The sequence below is a fragment of the Cannabis sativa genome, chromosome 1 (genome assembly GCF_029168945.1).
Source record: "Cannabis sativa cultivar Pink pepper isolate KNU-18-1 chromosome 1, ASM2916894v1, whole genome shotgun sequence".
NCBI classification, from domain to species: Eukaryota; Viridiplantae; Streptophyta; class Magnoliopsida; order Rosales; family Cannabaceae; genus Cannabis; species Cannabis sativa.
In genome coordinates, this window is record NC_083601.1 from 68,307,197 (window position 1) to 68,330,206 (window position 23,010).

Genomic DNA, 23,010 nt, shown 5'->3' on the forward strand with positions numbered 1-23,010 from the left:
TAAAATAAAAAAACCTCGTTTATTATTATTATTATTTTGAGAAAAGAAAAATGAAGACTTTAATCACAATAAATTAAAGGTTTAATTAATTTGAAAATAAAAAAGCTCTAAATTGAAATCTATTTTTAATAAAAGCAAAATTATCTTTTCAAGCGTGATAATATTGCTCAAATTGAATCTACAACTATTTATTTATTAATTTTAATGGTGTGAAAATATATTTATTCAAAAAAAAAATGGTGTGAAAATATATGACATATATATAATAATCAATTATTAAATATTCAACACTAAAACAAAGTTACCCAACTAAAATAACTAATCCAATATATATTTTGCAAAATAGTGTAGATGGGGATCCACATGCTCCTAGAAAAGAATAGCCCAGATTAAAAATAAGAAAAATTATGACAGCTAAAAAACCGTTTACATTCCCCCTTTATTGCATACTTTTAGCGAATGAACTTATACACTGGTGCCAAACATGCATTACAGAGGTTGAAGCAAGAAAACCTTAAACTCGGCTCTGCTCACTCTGCCTGCATGTTTGGGTCCATTGTGGATTGTATCCTCCATAACACCATAAATTAACAGAAAAAATAAAGGGCTAAGAAGATCTCTCTCAAAGTTGATGGTGAGAGGAGATCTTAATGATTTAGGAGGAAGTTGTAAAAATTGGACTGGGGAAAGTAAGTATACAAAACTGAAATGCATTTTGTCCTTCGGTTACCGTCTTCTTTAAGGCTCTTCTACCTCTAAGTACTGGGAGTGAGATGCAGCCAAAAGAGCAGCCCCGATTCCAGAGCCATCATTAGAGTGCTCCACTAAAATGTTTGCGGAAACTTCCTCCCCCAACAACTCGGTGAGGGATTTTTCCATTGAGACCCTGAATTTAGTGTAGTGCTCGTACAAACCACCATCCAATGCCACTACAGACTTCTGTTTATCTCCCAATTTTACTGTGTCTCTTCCCAATTTCTTGAGGATTCCTAAGATCCCTGCGGCTGATAGTCGAGCTCCTCGAGTGGCGACAATATCACAAATCTCCACTATTGTTTTTCTCGTTTTGAGGGAGGTGTTAGATATCTGACAAAGAGAGATGGACAACTTATTATAACCATCAAACGTGGAAATAAACTGGTACTAATTAAGGAAAATAATATATTCTATGATGTTTAGTAGGGTCCTAATGTTTAGTTCAACTGCAGAGAAAGTAATCAACTCAAAGGTTGAACTGTCCCTAACTAGTTAGTCTTTCCTCACCTAACCACCCAACAAAAATAAATGAACTGAAAGAGAAGATATGATTATTAATATAGTAATATGTGCAAAGTAATGCACCTCTAGGAGATCCTTTAGCTTGCTTGCAACCTTCTTCAGATCTGGAGATGTGTCGTGATGCATCGCAGACATGTCGGGTGTCCTACACATTAACACTGACAAGTTAAAAACCCTACCAATCTAGTCAATCAGAATAGGATGTAGACATATTTCTGGTGTAAATTTCATAAGCATCATACAAGCATTGCCAAAAGCTCACAGACTTGCACTAATATATTCAATTCCTTAATCACAAGTATATCTATTCATTACTAATATACTCATATTGTCCTAACTACCAATTTCAACAAACATAAGAATTAAACTGACTGAAGAGACTCCAACTTACCTTAGTATAAAGGGAATTTTTAGTTTTGGCGGAACAGTATCACCAAAAAACTCAGCTTCTTCAGCCAGTTTACACAAAACTCTACGGACAATGTCCCCCAAGTACATTCCAGAAATCAACTTTTCAAATATCTGTAGACAAAAATTAAAAACACTTATCAAATGCACATTCAGGCACTCATGTGAACAAAGCTAAAGTATATCACATAGCTGAAAGTATATGTATCATTATTACCTGTTCCCCAGGATTCAAACTGTCAGAATCCAGTGCTTGATCATATTCTGTTAAAGGAAGGTGAGATGACCGGAAGTTACCCCACTCCATGTTGATCACCTATCATTGGGAAAAATAAATTAGCACATGTATAGCACTCGGTTACAAAACCTAAGTTTTGAAAAAAGCTACTAACCATCTCTCCTGACTTAGGTAAAAGACCCTGCCACTTGGGAATTGCCTGAGCCCTCTCAACATAAGCAGCATTTGTTCCAGTTCCCAAAATCACAGCAGCAATGACATCCGGGTTGGTGTATCTTCCTCCAGCCAATGTACCAATTGTATCATTGACCTGTATCAGATTAGCATATCAGGATAATTTCTAATAAAAGAATAATAACTAATGGAGAGAGAAGTATTAGCCGTAATTTAGAAATCATTTAAAACAGAACAATGGTGAATTATCCTCTATCAGTTGGATGGCAATATAATGATTCAATGAACCAAGCAAAATATCAAGTTGAAAATAATGAACGTACCAAAGCTGTAACCCGCATATCAAGTCCAATTCTTTCAAGTGCTTTGGTCAGCTCACCCACCACATCTTGTCCAACCTAATTACCGTTAACACCACAAAAAGAAGAAGAAAACTTAGATACATATCTTAGTAACATAATATACAGATACTTGACACAGATTTACTTTATCAAGTTTTCTGGTCAAGGCCAGCAGAAAGTCTGCACTTGCACAGGATGCAACCTATTGAAACACCAGCTTCATAAAAAACCATCACAACATAATTACTGTGAAGTTGGTGACAATGGACAGATAATGTAGCTACCACAATAAAACTTCCTTTAGATCCAATGCCATGACATGTTTCTTTATGCAAATATGTTAAACTACAAAGATACACTATCCATAACAAACAAGAACTAAAATTTATCATCATTAACATTATACAATAACTCTATCCAAAAAACATGTCTACAACCACAAAGATTTATTTCTGGAAGGAACAAATCAAAAGGAGAGGTAATACACCTCCACATCAAAAGATCAATAAAATAAATTAAAATGGGACGAAAGGGGAAGTTTGGTCACCAGTCCTCCAAAAATAAGCTTGGTGTTATCCATATAAAACCTAAACAACCATAAAATGCAATGACCAAGTTCAAGTACCTAATCCCAATCTTAAAGGTTGAATAACTTAGAAGGAAAAACTGCTTATCTTCTCAAAATCAGTTTATGATAACCCCAGCAGCAATCAAATGTCATAGTTATTACCCTAAACAGAAGTGAGTGTGTGTTTCCTCAACTTATTCTACAGCAAACATAAAGAGATTATTCTTTGTTCTTTTCTAATGTGAAAATTCTTTTGAAGTCTCCCAGTTTGGCAAAATTATTGAACATAACTAGTCTAGGAACTATGATTGATGACTGCAACAAGAAAATGATAATAACAAAAAAAGACAGTAAGAAAAGTGTCAGGGAAAGTTAGCTCACCGTGTCTTCAATGCTGAAGCCCTTAGTCCACTTGATAAGGGTCCCAGAAGAAATCGATAATTGCTTCACAGGAAATGAAAAGGTAAAGCCCAGCTCCCTTTGCCTACCTGGTGCAGGGTGAAAACCCTCACCTTCTTCAGAAACAAACTTTGCAAGTGCTGCGGCTATAAAGTCAAATAAACCCTGAAATATTTGAACATTTTTCTTAGTTTAAAGCCAATGTAACAAGCTTAGACCTTAATACATTTGCTGAATCAAATTACTAACCTCTGAAGATCCAGTCATCACATCAGGTGGAATTGAGACCTCATCAAATTCTTGTCTAACAACATGGTGATCTTTACCACCTAGCTGTACGCGTAGCACGCGGAAATTAGTACCACCGAGATCTAAAGCATAGAATAGACCTTTCTCATCACTGAAAATAAGAAAAAAATTCAATTAAAATTAGCAAAAACAACTAACCAATTTACAACAACAAAAAAAGTGAAGCAGGTAATCAATATCACAAACTTGGTGTTAAAATAGCCACCAAGATATTTTCCAGACATCATGATAACAAGCAAAATACCTCATTTTTTACATGTATAAAAGAAATCCTGGTCTATATAAATAGACAAGTAATCAATGAATAGCACGACAAATTCATACAAAATCCAAATTCAAAAGGAAATTTATACAATCTAGACTCAGGATCAAACGAAACAGTAAAAAACAGTTAGAAAGCTATAACGGCCAGCAAGACTAGATAACATAGAAAACAAAAACAAAAACAAAAACTATACGAGAAAAACAAAAGGAGACCTCACCAAAACACGAGCGAAAGAAAGCATAAAAAAAAGTCCCAGTATCTCAATCAAATAAAATTAATAACGGCACAAAAGCTTAGCAGATAATAGAGTCTTCACAAAAGTTCTCTCAGTGATGCAAAAACATTTATTTTCACATAAGTTTAATTCATTCAATACTTCAACCAATCAATTAATACTAGCCCATGTTTCCATATTTTTTGGATGGAACAGAACGCCAGGATACTTAGCTAAAATACTTGTTGGACTTCTGATTTTGCCAAATACCAATATGTTACAAACTGAAAGACCGTATTTATTGATATTGAAGTCAAATAATTCGTCACCATATCCAATTATTTGCTTCTCAGTTAAATAAAAAAAAAACAGAGAAAATGAAAGCTTTTAAAGAAAACATATTGAAAGAAAAAAAAAATCAAACACTGAGAAAGTAAGCTCCGAAATCCGCAAATTCATAGATTTTGACATTTTGGTCTTTTAATGAGAAAACTAAACTAATAGGAAAAGGAAGAGAGGGAGAAAGAGATGCATACCCAGTGGGGAGGTTATCGACATAGCTGATAAGCATCTTAAGCTTACTGCCACCTTCAGATGCCAGACCGGCGTGCATCTCAACGGTCATAGCATCGGCCACCTGTCTGAGCTTCCCAATTGGAGTCGAACAATTGTCATCGAACTCCTTCACTATAGCCAAAGCCCGAGCCCACTTACCAGAGCTTATCATCCTGTGGCGCACCACCAGCGCCGCCGCAGCGCAAACTGTCGCCGCACCCACCACCGCTGCCCCCACCGCCACCTTCCCCATCACCACCACAGATCAGTCACTCAGATGAGGAAGAAGTTTGTTCTTTCTCTCTCCTTCTCCCCCAAACAGATAAAATCGCCGATCGGATTTTTATTCGATGGGTCAATAAGAAATTACACACTTGTCACATGCATGCTTTTTTTTTCTACAGATTTGAAGATAAAAAAGAGAAAATTTGGACGAGAAAAAAAAAAAAAAGATGGATTAAAAATTAAATTAGGGGAGCAAGTGTTTTGGAATGAGCTGTTTTCTCGGACAGAAAAAGTAAAGAACACGAGAATGAAATGCTATAATTTTCTACACCCTGCCTGGCCCTGTAAATCTATTCTCATCCTCTTTTTATCAATTATTTTCTTTCCTAATTTTCTCGCGCTTTCTCGGGAAAATTTACGTTAATTTAAAACCAAAACAACTAATTAGAATAATGATTCTAATTGGATATGTTTTAAGTGAGAGGGATTTTTTCTTTGGGAATAATAACTTTTTCGATTAAGTAATTTTGGATAAGTAATTTAAGTGGTATATATAGGAATCTATTTAGGGTTAAATGACGAAAATAGCCCTGGTGGATGTTGACTACTCCTAGTTGTATTAGGACAAACATTGGGTATTAGTTTTATTTAAGTTGTTGTAAAAAAAGAATTGGGGGCACGTGTGAGTGTGAGGAGTTTGGCTGAATTTGATGTTAAAAGTTTGGATTTGGAATCTCTCTCTTCCTTTTCGGCGTTCGCTTATATTCTACCCAAACCCCCAAAGCGCCGCTCCTAACGTAGTTTCAACTTTTCGCGGCTTGACCTTTTTTTATTTCTTTTTCTTTTTTCAATTCTTGGTTTTCATAAATAAAAAAGATTTCAATCAAAAAATAAATAAATAAATCTTAATTTAATGATTATTTTTTAAAAAATTTAAATTACATTACTCAAATTTAATTTTTAACGATAATAATATTTAAGTTATATTTTTTGAACTATTAGTTGTTAAATATTAAATCATTATACATGTTTAATTTTCTCATTGGTATATTTAACCTAATTTAATTAAAAAATTAAAAATTTAAGGACCTAGACCAATCAAAAATTGTCATATGACAATTTACTTAACATTTACTATTTAGAAATTTTAGAATTATTATTAAAAATTAAGCTATTTACAACATGAATTAAACTTAATTATTTATTTACAATAGAAATAAACTTAAGTATTTATTTACAACGAGAATTAAATTCAAATATACATTAGTTAAACTTAAATATTTATATCACAAATTACTCTATTTTTTTTTATCAACTTTAACATTTAAGCCAAAAAAAAATATAATAATAATAATAATTAAAAAAGTTTTTATAAATAAATAAGATCATATACATTTACTAATATTTCAGTATTTTTGACCAAAACTTGGATAATTTTTTTTTGAATATTTTACACTAAAAAATGGATATTTTTAAAATTGGTTCGTTATTTCATTTTAAGTTTTTTTAGAATTTAAAATAAAAAAAAATTATAATGATAATAAAATTATTTTATTAAAAAATATGTTTCATTTACATATTTAGAATTAAATATATAAAAGATATTATATAAAAAAAGAATATGTAAGAGATAATATTTACAAATTAAAACTAGCAAGCATAATGATCTAAATAAATCAAAATTAATTATATTATTTGTAGAATATGCCTATATTTATTAATTTATATTGTTCTTCATTTTTAAAATCATTAACAATTGTGACATTGTATGTGTTTGAAGGATAGTTTACAAGTAAATATTAGTAAGAAAAATAATAATAATAATAATAATAATAATAATAATAATAATAATAATAATAATAATAATAATAATAATTTAAAAGTAACATTTATTATTGTGTGGTATTTTTTATTTATTTTAAATTTATATGACAATAAAAAATATGATTTTAAAATTTTCAAGATAACATGTAATTTGTATGTTCGTTTTTGTTGAGAGTTAAAAAATAAAATTTAAGTATAGATTTTTTTTTTTTTTGGAAGGAGTCATAAATATATATGTATGTCCTATGTTATTGCTTTAAAAATAGGATTAATTTCACAAATGCACATAAACAACAAAAATACAGTTTCACGGAATTTTAAACATTTTTACGATTTTTTTGATTTTATTTACATAAAATACGGTCTTCTTATGTTGAAATTTTGTTCATTTGTTGTTAATTTTTTGTTATATGTATATCATTTTTTGTTGTTTTTTTGTTGTTATTTTGATGTTATTTTCATGTTACTTTTATGTTGTTTTCTTGTTGATTTTATGTTTTTTTCGTGTTATTTTTTGAAAACCCGTAAAAATATAAATATTTTACAAAAAATAGTGTCTTATGTAATTATTCCTTAAAATAGGGATTATTTCACAAATACACAAAAATAACAAAAAATTTATAAAAGTACAGTTTTATAGAATTTTAAATATTTTTACGATTTTTTTGATTTTATTTACAGAAAATACAGTATTTTTATGTTGTACTCTTGCTAATTTATTATTACTTTTTTGTTATCTGTATATTATTTTTTGTTGTTGTTTTGATGTTATTTAGTTGTTATTTTTATTTTTTTATGTAGTTTTCTTATTGTTTCGTGTTGTTTCTATGGAAAACTGTAAAAAAATGTAAAAAAAAAAAACGTAAAAATATAATTTTTTTACAAAAAATTGTAACTTATGTAATTATTTCTTAAAAATAATAGGGTTGAGATGCAAAATGGCCCTAAATTTGGTAATTAAGTTAGTAAATGTCCACTTTTTTAAAAAAAAATTAAGAAAATGGCCAAATCTAATAAATTAGCTAATAAAAATTATCAAAATACATTTATCACATATTTTTTTTAAAAAAATATATATATAATAATAAAATTAAGTTACATAATTTTTTTAGTATTGCATATTATTATATTGTAACAAAAATAAATAAATATATTAGATCATTTAAATATATACAGCAGTATTAGATATATCGTAGTACAGAAAATTAATATACTGTAGTAATAAAATTATATACCACAAAGAAATTATAACAATGCTAAATTAATACTTAAAAATATATATATATCATGCTAACAAAATTATGTATACCACCATTAAAATATGAATACATATCAAAAAATTAATTTATATATAATAAAATAGAAACTAAATATCATATTAAATAAATAATATATTATAGACAACAAAAATCACATACCATATAATAAAACGTATATATACATACAATAAAAAATAAAACAAAATAATATAATATTATTAAAAAAAATTATATATATCATATTAACAAAATTATATATCACCTTTATGGATACTAAAATAAAAACTAAACATGCATTATCTAAAATAAAATGATATACTATACAATAAAACTTATATACCATATAACATAAAATATATACCTTACAATAGAAATATATATAATAATACAACAAATAAAAATAAAAATATATAGGATACTAATAAAATTATATATCATGTCAACAAAAGTATAATAGAAAATTAAACTTAAATATTATTTAAAAAAATTATATACCGTATAACAAAAAATACATATACCATACACCAAAATATATATACAAAATATAATAATAAAAAAAATATAGATTACTAATATATATATATATACTATACTAATCAAATTATATATTACAATTAAAATATATATACCATGACTATTGTATATAATAAAATAAAAACTAATTAAATATTATTTAAAATAAATAATCATACAATCAAAAAATATAAAAATAATAATTAAATATATGTAGCATGGCAATAAAATTATATACATACATTAAAATATTTTTATTATGCTAATAAAATTATATACCACTATTATACATATCATAATAAAAAATAAATATCATCTAAGAATAATAATATACCATACAACAAAATATAAATATACCGTACAACAAAATCTATATACCAACAACCCAAAACAACTCATAAAAAATAAAAAAAATTGACATAACTTTAAAATAAAAAAGATTTTAACAAAACTAATATAGATATACCATAATATTTAAATAATTTGCTTCTAATTCTAAAAAAAAAAAAAAATTAATGATTTTGAAATAAGGACATTTACTAACATAATCTTATGATTTAGGGTCATTTGCTATATTTTTTTAAAATGAGGACATAAACTAACATAGTCCTATGATTTGGAGTCATTTACTATCATTTCTCAAAATAATATGTGACCCTCTCAAGAACCAAACCTATTAAGTTTAGTTCTGTATTAAGATGGGCTAGACCTGTACATAAGGCCATCCAAATAAGAGTCCAAAAATTATACATAATATATTTATATGTAGTGAGAAAAATAGTAATTTTGTAAAATTTTGTGAAATAGACTTAATAGTGCTCCTACTTAACTTTAAATACAGCATACACAAAAACAAAAAAAAAAAAGTAGACCCTTTTATATTCAGGGATGGTCCTATAACCCATGTACAACCTTTTGCCAATGAAAAAAAATTTGATGGTGGATTCCTTTTTTCATTTGTTGGGATAATTACATAAAGTATTATTTTGTATATTTTTTATATTTTTATATTTAAAGATTTTTTTTTTTACATTTTTACGGTGTTCTTAAAAATATGAAAACAATAAAAAAAATTATGTAAAAGTAACATGAAAACAACAACAAAAAGTAACATATAAATAATAAGAAATTAACAAGAGTACAACATAAAAATATATCAAAAGACCGTATAATCTGTAAATAACATCGTAAAAATATTTAAAATTCCGTACAACCGTATTTTTTGCAATTTTTTTGTTTTTTTTTCTTTGTGTTCTTGTGTTTATGTTTGGATTTCATATTTGTGTGTTCATTCTTGAGTGTGTGTGATTTCTGGGATTGAATATCTGCAAGTGAATTTGTGTGTACAATAGTGTGTTTAAGCCATGAGGGTTAGATCTGTAGTGACAGATCTAGTTTTTTGAGTTATTATTTGTTGGCTTGGGGTTGTAAGAATCGGGTGTGAGGAGATTTGGAACCTGAAAGAGATGAAAACCTAAGAACCCTAGCTAAGTTTGTGCAATTGTGTTTGTGTGAGAAACCCTAGATCCTTAGATAACCCTAGCTGATAATAGAAGAAGGAGAAGATATGAAGAGAAATTTTTGAGTCTATTACCGTTCTTGTGAGTGCTAGGGTTAGGGTTTTGTGAGTGTGTCTTCTTGTTGTTGGGTTGGTCTAAGGTATTATTGGGGCAACTTTGAATGTGTGTGTTTAAAAATACCATTTTTCTATTGTGGACTCATAATAGAAGAAGTTTTTCGGAAAAAAAAAAACAACAATTTTACCTTTGTATTAATTTTGTGTCTTAAAGTGTTAGAAAGTTGGCTATAGCAGTTTATAGTCTGTAATATTTTATATAAAAAAAAAATAGATTAATAAATGTATAATGGGTAAGATTATGATCTTACTAATCTAATTTTATGGAAATTAAAAAATTTTGTCATGAATAATTTAAAAGGCGTAATTTATTAATTTTGAAAATTTTATTAAAATATGTAGGTAACATGCATGCTATTTATGAAATAAAATATTCTTAGGTCCGGCAACCATAGAGACCCAATTTGGGGTCAGAAATGTCACAACGATATTTATTTGCGGGATTGGTAAAAGTTGAAAGATAAGTTGATTTTAAAATTACCAATTTATTTCGGGGTGTTCGGTGTTGACCAAAATACCCCTAGGGTTAAAGTTTTCATAGGGAAATTTGAAATCTCATACTTACAATACCTTAAATTTTTTTCCCTAAATCCATAGTTATTAAAATTGGTCATATATGACCACATTACTAATTTCCCCAAAATACCCTTCACATTTGAAATCTCTAAACTCAGCCTCTCTCTTCCTCTCTCTCAACTCACTCTCGCTCAACCCACCCGAAAACCCCAACTGACGGTGATGGCACAGCCGACTTCGACCCACGCTCGACCCAACGACCCACGGTGGTGACTGACCCAATCGACGGCGTAGAGGAGGAGTTCGACCCACGGTGGATCCACGCCGAAGCTAAAATGTCGAAGGTATGTTGTGATTTTTTTGTTTTTTTTTTAGAAAGTGTTAAAGATTTATTTGTTTTGTGATTTTGTTTGGAATTGTTTGTGAAACCTATTATTTGTTAGATTTAAGAAAATTTTTGTGGAATGGAAATTGGGTGGTTCGGATCTGTGAAAGGAGAAACCATTGGGGAAGAAGAGGGTCCGATGGTTTGGGTCTGATGGTCCCGATGCATGGGTCTGATGGGTGCGACGGTGTGGGTCCGATGGTCCCGATGCCATGGGTCCGATGGTGCCAAATATGATAGCCATATGGGTCCGATGGCTACCAATCGGACCAATCAGACCCATAGAGCAAGACCGATTCTCCCAAATTGTGAAGGTTGGATTGGACCGATAGGGTCTAATGGCTACCATATCGGGCCAATCGGACCCATCGGACCCGAGGTGTCTTTTTTTTGGTTTTATTAATTATTAATTATTTAGTTATTGTTTTATGAATTATTTTATTTTTTATTGATTTATTAAGTATTGTTTAATTAATAATTAATAATTATTTTTTTACTATTAATTATTAATTATTGTTTTATTAATTATTAATTTTTTATTGTTTTATTAATTATTGTTTTATTATTAATTATTGTATTATTTTTTATTATTTTTTTATTGTTTTATTAATTATTATTTTTATTATTATTTTATTATTAATTAATTATTGTTTTATTATTAATTATTAATTATTGTATTACTTTATATTGTTTTATTAATTATTGTTTTTTTAATTATTAATTATTATTTTATTTTTTATTGTTTTATTAATTATTAGTTATGGTTTTTAATTAATTATTAACTATTGTTTTGTTATTAATTTAATTATTAATTATTGTTTTAATTTTTATTATTTTATTAATTATTAATTATGGTTTTTTAATTAATAATTAATTATTGTTTAATTATTAATTATGAATTATTATTTTATTAATTATTGGTTATGGTTTTATTATTAATTATTGTTTTATTATTTATTATTTATTGTTTTATTGATTTATTAATTATTGTTTTATTAATAATTGTTTTATTTTTTATTGGTTTATTAATTATTGTTTTATTTTTTATTGTTTTATTAATAATTGTTTTATTTTTTGTTGATTTAATTCTTGGTTTTATTACTACCCGAAGATTAAGGCTAAATTTGAAGAATTCAGACTATGGGATAGGGTGAGGGAATCCCCTTTCAAATAGTTTTTCGAGAGAGAGCCTTTATAATTTTTAGGAGCATTGATTCATCACTTGATGCTACACAAAATCAAATCTGACAAGCCGGACGAGGTACATTTTTATGTGGGAAGGAACAGATGTAGATTTGGTAGGGTGGAGTTTGGCTTGGTGACCGCGTTAAACTTGTTGCCCGGACCTACTGAGGAAGACATCAAAGAGAAAGGAAGTTCAGACCGGTTGATTATGGAATCTTCAACGGTAATCCTTCCATCAGCTTTGGCCAACTGTGTAGAGTTTTTGAGAGCTGCATAGAAGTGGATGATGTCTACAAGTTGGGGATGGCCTTGTTTGTTATGGGCGTCCTCACTGGTAAGGAGGAGAAGACTGTCGTTCCTCCTTTTGTCATAAGAATGGTTGATAACCTTCCATTCTTATACGAGTACCCGTGAGGAAAGATTTCGTACACCAAGCTGATGGAAACTTGTAATAAAGACTACGTGGATGTGAAGAATATGATGCTGAAAAAGATTGAAAAGGGAGTTACTCAGAAGGAGGCAAAATACTCATCTTACAGCTATACTGGAGCGTTGCAGTATTGGGCATACGAGGCCATCGTGGAGCTGGACAATGAGTATGCAGTGAAGAAGTCGCATCGCTTTCCGAGAATGGTGAACTGGGAGAGTAAGCCGAACACGACACTCAGGAAGGACGAAGTGATCAGATTATTTGCTAGAATGTAAGTTTCTTACACTTTATATTTAATTCATGTTAATTTTCATATATTATATTAATATATTTTTTTTATTTTTCAGTTGACAATTTACTCTATATTATCTCCCCGACCGAATAAGATTGAGTTTGTGAGTTACATCACTGGGGGTCAGCCGCCTTTATTTGTTGACTTGGAGGAACTTGTGTTGGGTGAGGATGGGCAACCAACAGAGGATGTTTTACGAAGCCAGGCCAAAAAGCTTGCCTCCACATTGGAAGAACGAGCGGACACAGCCCGAATATTTAGAGACTCTACACCACCTCCAGCGTCTCCACCACGTGTACCATCTTCACTACCAGATGAGTCTGGTGTTGACCCATCTGCAGCATCACAGGATCCTCCTCTTCGCCCGTCAGCTTCTATTCCCAGCACCTCAGAGGCTCGCGATCCAGTATACCCTGCCATTTTGGCAAGGTTGGAGAATGTGGAGAGGGGGCAGATTGCTTTGAGGGAAGGGCAGACTGCTCTGTTAAGAGGACAGACATCGATTATGGATCAGTTGAAGACCATAATGAGACTCCTGCAAGATCCTGGAAGGCCGACACCAGATTCACAGTCACAGCCATAGCCACAGCCACAATCAGAAGAAGAGGCTCAGTCACCAGAAAATGAAATCATTCTCCCAAATGAGAACACGAATATCACCAGCATCGGGGATACTCAGGATTCTGAGGTACAGGTTTTAGAGACAGCTCTAGAACTAGTGAAGAACCGAAAGAAGAGAAAGTGGCCTAGGTGGTTCGATGAGTACACTGAAATGAAAAAGAAGTCTAGGGCTTCGAAGACACTTGTGAATGCGGACCCACTTAGAGTGGTTGATTGGAAGCTGCTCAAGAATTTTCACAGTTGGGTACTCGGTCAGATTGGGAAGAAGTACCTGAGAGACTGCTTCTCCGGTAGACATGATTCGGCTTGGTTCCTCAAACTACATACTCCGAAGATATGGCTTGGAGACGATGTATGTTTTTAAGACTCTTTTACTTTGGTTTTTAAAGACTTTATCTAACTTTTTTTATTTAATCTCTGACATATTTAATTTTCATGTTTTAGCATTTGGATGCGGCATTTCATTTGATGAGGAGGCAACAACACTTTTATCCGAAGGTGTACCAAAATAGATGTGTCATCATGCTGTGTATTTTCCCATCAGGAGTTATTGGTCGGTGGGAAGCTGCGGGTGATGACCACACTAACTTTCAGTGGGATGAGGGCATATTGGATTTGATTCGAGGAGATAAAGGTCAATACTTGGACAGTTGGAAGAATAAGGAGAGAATATATATGGCCCTCTTCTTCGATAGTGCAAGGCATTAGGTGACACTAGAGGTAGATCATTGGTTGTTGAACATATTTGACTCGAGCCTCGGATCAATTTCCCCGAGTGAATTGAAGAGTCACTTGGCAAAGTGGGAAAAGATACTACCAACTTTGATGCTGCAGGCTGGCCTATTCGAGAGTCATGACATGATCCTCCTGCCTCAACTGACCGCCTCAGAGAGCCAGGTTAGAAGTTTTACTTCAAAAGTCATGGACCGGAGCATTGTTCGACAGACAGAATCAATGTAACTTAATTACAATTGATTTTTTATTATTTAACTTGAATTTAATTTGCATACTTTTATTTATTTACATTTTATTGTCTCATACAGCGGTGGCTGTGGGATGTATGTGATAGAGCACATCGAGAATAGTATGCTAGAGACTACGTTTGATAATGTGAACGATGACAATATGAAGAAATTTAGAGAGCGGTGGTGTGTAAATTTGTTTTACCAGAATTTAGCATGAACAATTATGTTTTTTTAATTGGTATTTATTAAGATAACAATGTAACTAGTTTCTTTTATTGGTATGTTTATGTTCTTTTATTAGTTCATAACAATTTTAGGCCTTTCTTTCATGCAACAAATTATAATAATTATGTAAACATAAAATATCACAAATTCTAATGTTTAAAAAAGTCCAACATAAATTCAATAACAATACATTATAGTCCAAGACATCACAATACAAATAAACTAAAAATTCATTTTTAACCTCGGTAGGTGCAAGTGCTTCTGTTGTGCCCCTTGGCACCGCACTTCCTACAATTTCGTGATTTGATAATCCTTTCACCATTACAAGCAGTTCGGTTGTTCTTAATTCTTCCAACCTTTTGTTTGTTGGGTCGCACTACTGGTTGCTTCTCAACAGGCACTCCAACTGTCAAGTTCTTTATGTCATGAGGCAATTCCCAATCATCCTCGTCACCAACTGGCATAATTGTACATTCATATGTCCTCCTCCAATATTCTGTTGTGTAATATGGCGAGCATAGTGCGTACATGCTAATATTTTGCTCCTGAGATGCAGCACATGCATGAGGACAAGGAAATTTCATGCACTGGAACAAGCCGCAAGTGCAAGTCTGTTCCTGCAAGTCCACTACGCCACCGGTCTGAACTATTCCTCTAGGGTGAACCTGCAACGTGTAAGGTCCCCATGAGTCAACGGTCAAATACCGAGATTTTTCAAAATGCAATGCCAAGTCCTCCTCCATTTCTAGTGCTAGGGGTTTCGTCCACTTGTCAGCTTTTTCTTTTCGTGAAGCAAACCACTTTTGTACTTTGGACCTCAAGAATGCTATAGCAGCAGTGATCGGGAAGCCTCTTGCGTCCTAAGTTGTGTTATTGAAGCTCTCAACCCAGTTTCTCGCCATTACATTGTAATGTACCCCTAGAAAGTATGACCAGACCCATTTTTCAAATCCAATTTCCTCAAGATATTGTGCAACTGCAACATTCATTGCCCGAATGTTCTCAAATTCTCTATGAAACTCTGATTTTGAATACGTGTAGGCACACGTGTAAATGTGATTCGTGAAGACGTCAGTCTTGAACTTGTGGTTGACGTTCATAATAATGTGGTGCTAGCATGCACCGTGGTGTGCATCAGGGAACACGATATCCAAAGCACGAACAATGCTTTGATGCCTATCCGAAACAAAGGCTAAGTTCTCAACATCACCAATCGTTTCTTTCAATTTTCTCATAAATAGGTCCAGAAATTGTGGTTTTCACTGTCAACTATAGCAAAAGCTATCAGAAAGATATGACTCCCTGCATCCAGTGCCACTGCACACAACATTTGCCCACCATACCTAGTCTTCAAGAAAGACCATCAACGCATACAACAGGTCGACAAAACCTAAACCCCCGAATACAAGGACCCAGAGAGAAGAAACAATACTTGAAGCGACCATCTTCTACCTCAAAATACGTGATGGTACCTAGATTTCTCAACTGTGGATTTCTCAACTGTAGCATGTGCAAGTAACTAGGTAATTTCGAGTACGAATCTTCAAGTGTACCCCGAGCTAGGTGTAGGGCCTTCTCTCTGCACCTCCATGCCTTTTCATAACTCATTTGGATCCTGTAATCCTTGTGCATACTTTTTCTTATATCAGAGGCCAAGTGATCCGAGCCGTCAGTTGCAAACTTATCCTTAATTAGATGGGCAACTATCAAAGGTGATGCTTGACGGTTATCTTTTCCTCGAAGATCAAGAGAACATGTATGTACATTATGAAATGTACTCACCTCAAACATGTTAGAAAGTACGTTCTTCTTCGCTCTTAATCTCCACCCACAATCGGTATCCTTACATGTGACGTACCAAATATCAGTACTGGACTTCCTAACGTAGTAGTCAAACCCTTTCTTCATTGCATACAAACCAACAACCATCTTTAAATGCTCTTTATCTCTAAAAAACTTTCCTACATGTAACTCCCCGTCTGCTGCGCCACCTGTAGATATATAATGACTATGATCCTCGATGTCTTTTCTTGTATACATTTTCTCCTTGAATTTACCGTAACTTGTCGAAGAAGAAAATGGATCGCTAAATTCGGTCACATTGGTCCCTCGAGCATCAGTAGGACCACTAATATCATTGGTCTCTCTACCATTATTAGGACATGTACTGTCAGTGGTTCCTCTAGCATTACTGGTTTCGCTTGGACGACTACTACTAGTACCATGTGTTGTGCAATTTTCTCTACGGGGCACTCTTTTCCGTGTTGGTGGCCTTGGTGGTATTTGGTACGATAGTGGAGTCAAGTTCAAAGCTACAGCAGGAGGAGCCTCTGTACCTTGGTTGTCTCTTACGCCATCATTTCCCTCAACATAACATTCACGGTCTGGACCATCAAAAAAACCATCAATGAAGGGAATTTGTGCTACAATATCAGCACTCGGCATCATAGTGTTTAATTCAGGTGATACATCGACAACCAACACCTCTGGATTTGTTTCTGGAACAAAACTCCCAACCTCGCTACGATTGTCCTTAACAGAATTTGGTGTGGGACTAGGATCGATGCAAGCATTTTTCTTTAACAAAGTCATACACAAAGGAATATATTCATTTGGCTTCTTCGCAAGTGTAGATAAAAAGTACCTTGCACGCTTATCATTTCCAATAACTTCAGGGCGATACTCGTAGCCTTTCTTGTACTTGAAATTTACTTCCAATTTCAAGTCATACTCCACTTTGTCAACATCCAGTTCTTCATACAAAACATCAACCAAACCTGAGTAGCTTAGGTTCGGATCAATGTCAAATGTCAAATTTTTGCCCCGTTTATAAACCCAATCTCTACCATCAAGCTCCCAGACACCATTATACATAACACACGCATTAACAGTTGAACCAGTCACATACATTTAAAAAATACAATTATAATTTAGAAAAAAAATCTCACCGAAAAAAAAAACTTAAAATGCAATATATATGAAAACAAAATCAGGTCTGATCCCAAAAAAAAAACCAAAAAACCAAATTTTTGGGCCCAATCGGACCCAAGTCGGACCCCCATCGAACTAGGCCCAAAATACCCAAAAAAAGACATTTTATGGGGTGCCATCGGACCCTATCGGGTCTCCATCGGACCCCATCAGACTCGGCCACAAAAACCAAAAAAAATAACATTTTTAAGGGTGCCATCAGACCCCTATTGGGTCTCCATCGGACCCCATCGGACTCGGCCACAAAAACCAAAAAATAATATTTTAGGGGGTACCATCGGACCCCTATCGGGTATACATCAAACCCCATCGGGCTTTTACCCCTGTCAGCTCTTTTTCACTATACATCGGGCCCCCATCGGGCCAATATCGGACCCCATCTAGGCAGACGAAAAAAAATTGTAGAAAACAGGAAAAATCCAGTTTTCACAGGCAGCAAACATTTTAACACAAAAAATAGCAAAATGACAGCAACAATCCACAGATCAAGCATCAAAACAACATTCTAAACTAAATATAACAACAACAAACAAGATTACACAAACAAAAAAAAAATTACCCATGAGTTAGTGTATGATGCTCGTCAAAAAATGAGAGAAATTATGTGGTGAGCCTTGTAGTGTAGTAGCCGCTAGCCTGCTAGTGAGTGTAGTGAGCTGAAAAAAAATGAGAATAGAGAAAGCAAAAATTTGAGCTTCCCATGTGGTGTAGCTTCGAGCAGAGAGGGGGTGAAGTAAATAAAGAGGGTATTTTGGGCATAATAGAAAAGTGGTCATATATTTTAAACATTGGGTATTATGAGTTTTGAGGAAAATTTTTCACTAAACGCAAGCATAGAAATTCAAATTTCCCTTTTCTTAAGAGCTAAGAAAGGGCAAAATAGTCATTTTTGGTTAGTTAAGTTAATCCTTTATTTTTTGTTAATTATTTTTAAGTTAGAAGCTAAAAGAAGATGTGAGAATAAGTTAGATAAGTTAGATTTTTTTTTTTAAGTTAGAAGTCAACAAAGTCAAATCAGACATTCTTCTTTTTCTTTGTTTTCTCTCGGCTAAAATACCAAAGCAAAGCCAAAAAAACACTCACTTGAGTTTTCTAGCCTAAAATTAATTTTTCCTCACCCTAAGAAGTAACTAGGAATCTCTACAAGTGGAAGTTAAACTAAGGTAAGGTTCTAAGTATCTTTTCTCCTTCGTTTTCTATGAAATTATTAGTTTTGGAGAGTGAATTTGGGTTTGGTTGCTGTGGTAAGTTTTATAAAGTGTTATACCCATATTTCGAGCAACAATATGGTCATGACACGTGTACAAGAACTGGAAAATGAATCAGCTCGAATATTGAAAATTAAACACATTATTTATATCGCCTCAGAAAATACTAGTCACAGTTATAAATTGAAGTCTTTCCTTAGGTGATTAAGGATAAGTCAAAATAATAGCTCACTAGTAGACCAGCGATGTGACAGTTAGTAGTCCCGTGATCCGTAAGGAGAAATACCGAGCAAGTTGTGCAATCTCACACCGCCTGTGGGAGGTCAAGTGGGATGATTTTGAGACTGTATAGGTATGGGACTACATAGTTGAAGGGGGCGTAAATAGATTGATTGGTACTACCTATATCAACAAGGTGCATCTTATTTTTTGGTAGCCCATCACTAAAGAACTTCACGGTTAAGCATGCTTGACCTAGGGTAATTATAAGATGGGTGACCTCCTGGGAAGTTTTTGCAGGAAGTGTGCGAGTGAGGACAAAACACGCTGAAAATATTCGTGTTGGTTTGTAAGGTCAGTCATCAGTCCATGAAGCAGCCAGAGTGACGTACTCGTGTATAAGAGCCATTATTTTGTGGGTGTAAGGGTCCAATGGAGGTTGAAGTAGGGACATTACAAATGGTATCAGAGCCTTGACCTAGCCGGAAGTGTGGTCGACGAGGACGTCAGACCCAGTAAAGGGGGATGATTGTGACAGTCAGTAGTCTCATGATCCGTAAGGGAAAATACTGGGTTAGCTGTGCAATCCCACACCGCTTGGGGAAGGTCAAGTGGGATGATTTTGAGATTGTGTAAGTACGGGACTACATAATTGAATAAGGCTTAAATGGATTGATTGGTACTACCTATATCTGCTAGGTGCATCTTGTTTTTTTGGTAGCCCATCACGAAAGAACTCTATGGTTAAGCGTGCTTGACCTGGGGTAATTTCAGAATGGGTGGCCTCTAGGAAAGTTTTTCTAGTAAGTGTGCGAGTGAGGACAAAGTACGCTAGAAATACTCGTGTTGGTTTGTAGGGTCAGTCATGAGTCCATGAAGCAGCCAGAGTGACGTACTCATATATAAGAGTCATTATTTTATGGCTGTAAAGGTTCAATGGAGGCTTAAGACGGGGATGTTACAAGCGAAATCAATAACAACCACCTCAGGAACAACAAAGTACAGGAAAAATAAGACAAAGGGCTTATTTAGTCGAACAAGACAATATAAAAGAGTTCGACCTAATGAGCATCAATGATACAATTTGAAGAGCATACTTAAAAGTTTTATATAAGAATTATCCAAAAACTTCATCATGGATGATCAATGCGAGAAGAATGGCCAAACATATGTCCCGTATGTGTCGTATCCCCACCGTACAACGCGAAATGATACAGGATAAACACGTCTCAATGAGTTATACAAAGATATGTGAAAAGGAGACGATTTATTATAAAGATCATGTATACTGCGAGATGAATAGAGGCAAATTTGCGAGCAAAACCTTAAAAGTGGGTATCTCGATCAAATAACTGTGTATAAGTTAAGATCAAATAAGCAATTTTTTAGCAGTTATATATTTTAACAATTGAATAAAATGTGGAAATGGTCCACGTTTCAGGAATAGATATCAAGATAAAAATAAATAGAATAACTACCATTCCTAAATCCTAATAAATAGTGGCAGAAACCACTAGACAAGGGGAGGACAAATTTTGGGAGAATATAAAGATCTTTACGATCAATACTTGTATAATACTTGTACTCTGTATAAACAAAAAAACCTAAAAATAAGATGGACTTATGGACTATGAAGATTTAACTTCAAAACTACGTAAAATTTCTTTGTTTATTATTTATAGTCATCTCTCAGTAATATTTAATTGTCAATTAAGGCTTATTTATGAGTTAATGAAAAATTGAATTAACATAAAGTATTTGATGAGTTTATAGGTTAGTTTAGAAGTTTTTTTAATGTTTATTTTGATGGATATGTGCCTATAGTGAAGTGTAAGGAAAACTTGAGTTTTTTAACTCAAAGTTAGACCTTTAATGACAACTTCCATAATTTGATTTGATCATGAATTTTATCAATTTGGGAATGTTATATTAATGCTATATGATTGCTCTGTGAAGTTTCATTACTTTTGGTTAGGTTTGGAAGGTGTTGGAGACAAGAAAAACTCGGGGCTCGTTTTTTGCAGACGAATGGCAGACCAGTTTTGGAAAACTGGTCAACTATTTTTTTGGGCAAGAAGAGCCAAAACAGTCTGTCATTTTAGGTAATGTTTAGGACCTTGTTTTATCATATTTTCTCAATATTTAGGGTATTGACATGCTATATATTGATAGGAAAACTCTATTAAAAAATTAAGAATAAAAACGGGATAGGTCAAGTGCTTTACCGACCAATTTATCGTTCTTGTGACTTAAGGTCGGGATCGTCAGGCGTTTCTCTATTTGGGTTGGCCGACATGCAAGAATCTAAAATTAAATGTAAGAAAAGTACATATGCACCACATAGCATGTCAAGATATGATCAAGATTATTTGTGAATTAATTGGTTATGAAAGTAATGAGATGATCATTACCGTCATGAAAGCAACGAGACGGTCATTACCGTTATGAGAGTAAGTGACAGTCATTACTGTTATGAAACTAACAAGACGATCATTACCATTATGAAAGTGAGAAAGCAGACATAACCGCTATGAAAGAATAGCCATAACTCTAAATTGAAACTTGTAAAGCCCGCTTAGTTAATTTGGAAATTAGCAGTTATTTATGTTAATCAGGAAATTATTTATAGCTATTTAAATAATTTATTATGGATATTTATGGAATTCAGATATGCATGTGTATGTTATCAGTAGCTTTTATATTTCGTATTTCCGGTGTCCGGTATTTTGGAACGCGGCGTTTGGCTCAGTAGAAATCACAGCTTAGTATGTTAGTATTTTGGGGACGGGTTTAGACATTGGGAATGTCGGGAATGGCCGGGAATTTAGAATGTCCCAAAAATACCCCTTTAGTGATTTTTATGTGATTTTAGAAAGGAGGGGCAAAATGGTCTTTTTGCCCCAATGACTTTTTGTCTTTTGTGACTTGTAAATGGAATTATATGTTGATTTTAATTATTCTTTTCTTGGCTGAAATTAAATGAATAATATGTTATAAAATCCTTTTTTTTTCTCAAATTCCATCACTTAGGCAAATTTTAAAGAAATTAGAAAATCAAATAGAAAACTCTCTCTCTCTCTCTCTTTTCCTCTCTTTCGGCTGAGACTTGGAGGTTCTAAAAGCTGGATTTTCTTTGGTGATTCAAGCCCTAACTTGCAACTTATTTGATCTCTTGTGTGGTATGTGTTTCCTAGGCACTTTCTCTTTAAATTCTTGAAGAAAAAATGATGAAAATGGATGAAATTGCATGTGATTGTGGAATGTTGTTGCTGCTGTAATTAATTCTTATTTTCTGAGTTTAAGCATGTTAGTTTAGGGTTGTTTTGATGCTTGATTGCTAGGTTGAGCATGCTAGAGGGTTATATGTGAAATTATGTAATTTTGAGTGAAAATGCCATGAATTGTTTCTGTGAATTGCTGGATGTTGTTGTTTGTTTTCAGAGGCTATATTATGCTAGTTTAGGTTGATTTTAGCTGGTTTGCATGCTTGTTTTGTGGTTTTGCTCAAGCTTGAGTTTGGAACTCAAAGCTTGAGCTCCAATGGTGAAATTTGCTTGTGAGGTTTCTGGGTAGGTTTGAGGCCTTGGTTTGGTCATTTGGGACCTATGTAGGAGGTCTGGAAAGTTTGGGACCATTTGGGTTCGAATTGGTTAAGATATGGGAATTTTTGGTTGCTGCCTGCGAGGAACCTAATTCCGTCCGAGCATCCGATTCGGATGGGGGTTCGTATTTTCTAACCGAATTCGGTTGGGAAACCGACTTCGGAT

The 23,010-nt window shown here is 33.1% G+C and overlaps 2 protein-coding genes across 2 annotated transcripts; both read right to left on the bottom strand.

Annotated features, from left to right (window-relative positions):
• Positions 1-408: 408 nt before the first annotated feature.
• On the bottom strand, positions 409-5,590 carry LOC115705825 (hexokinase-1). The gene is made up of 9 exons (XM_030633268.2): positions 4,731-5,590; positions 3,656-3,806; positions 3,389-3,571; positions 2,422-2,496; positions 2,079-2,234; positions 1,904-2,002; positions 1,670-1,800; positions 1,342-1,423; positions 409-1,086 (listed from the first exon to the last, which is right to left on the bottom strand). Exons 1-9 carry the CDS (start codon positions 5,000-5,002, stop codon positions 739-741), a joined length of 1,497 nt encoding a protein of 498 aa, XP_030489128.1. The 5' UTR covers positions 5,003-5,590; the 3' UTR covers positions 409-738.
• A 9,471-nt stretch (positions 5,591-15,061) lies between these two features.
• On the bottom strand, positions 15,062-15,568 carry LOC115704381 (uncharacterized). Its single transcript, XM_030631591.1, has one exon. It carries the CDS (start codon positions 15,566-15,568, stop codon positions 15,062-15,064), a length of 507 nt encoding a protein of 168 aa, XP_030487451.1.
• Positions 15,569-23,010: the final 7,442 nt, after the last annotated feature.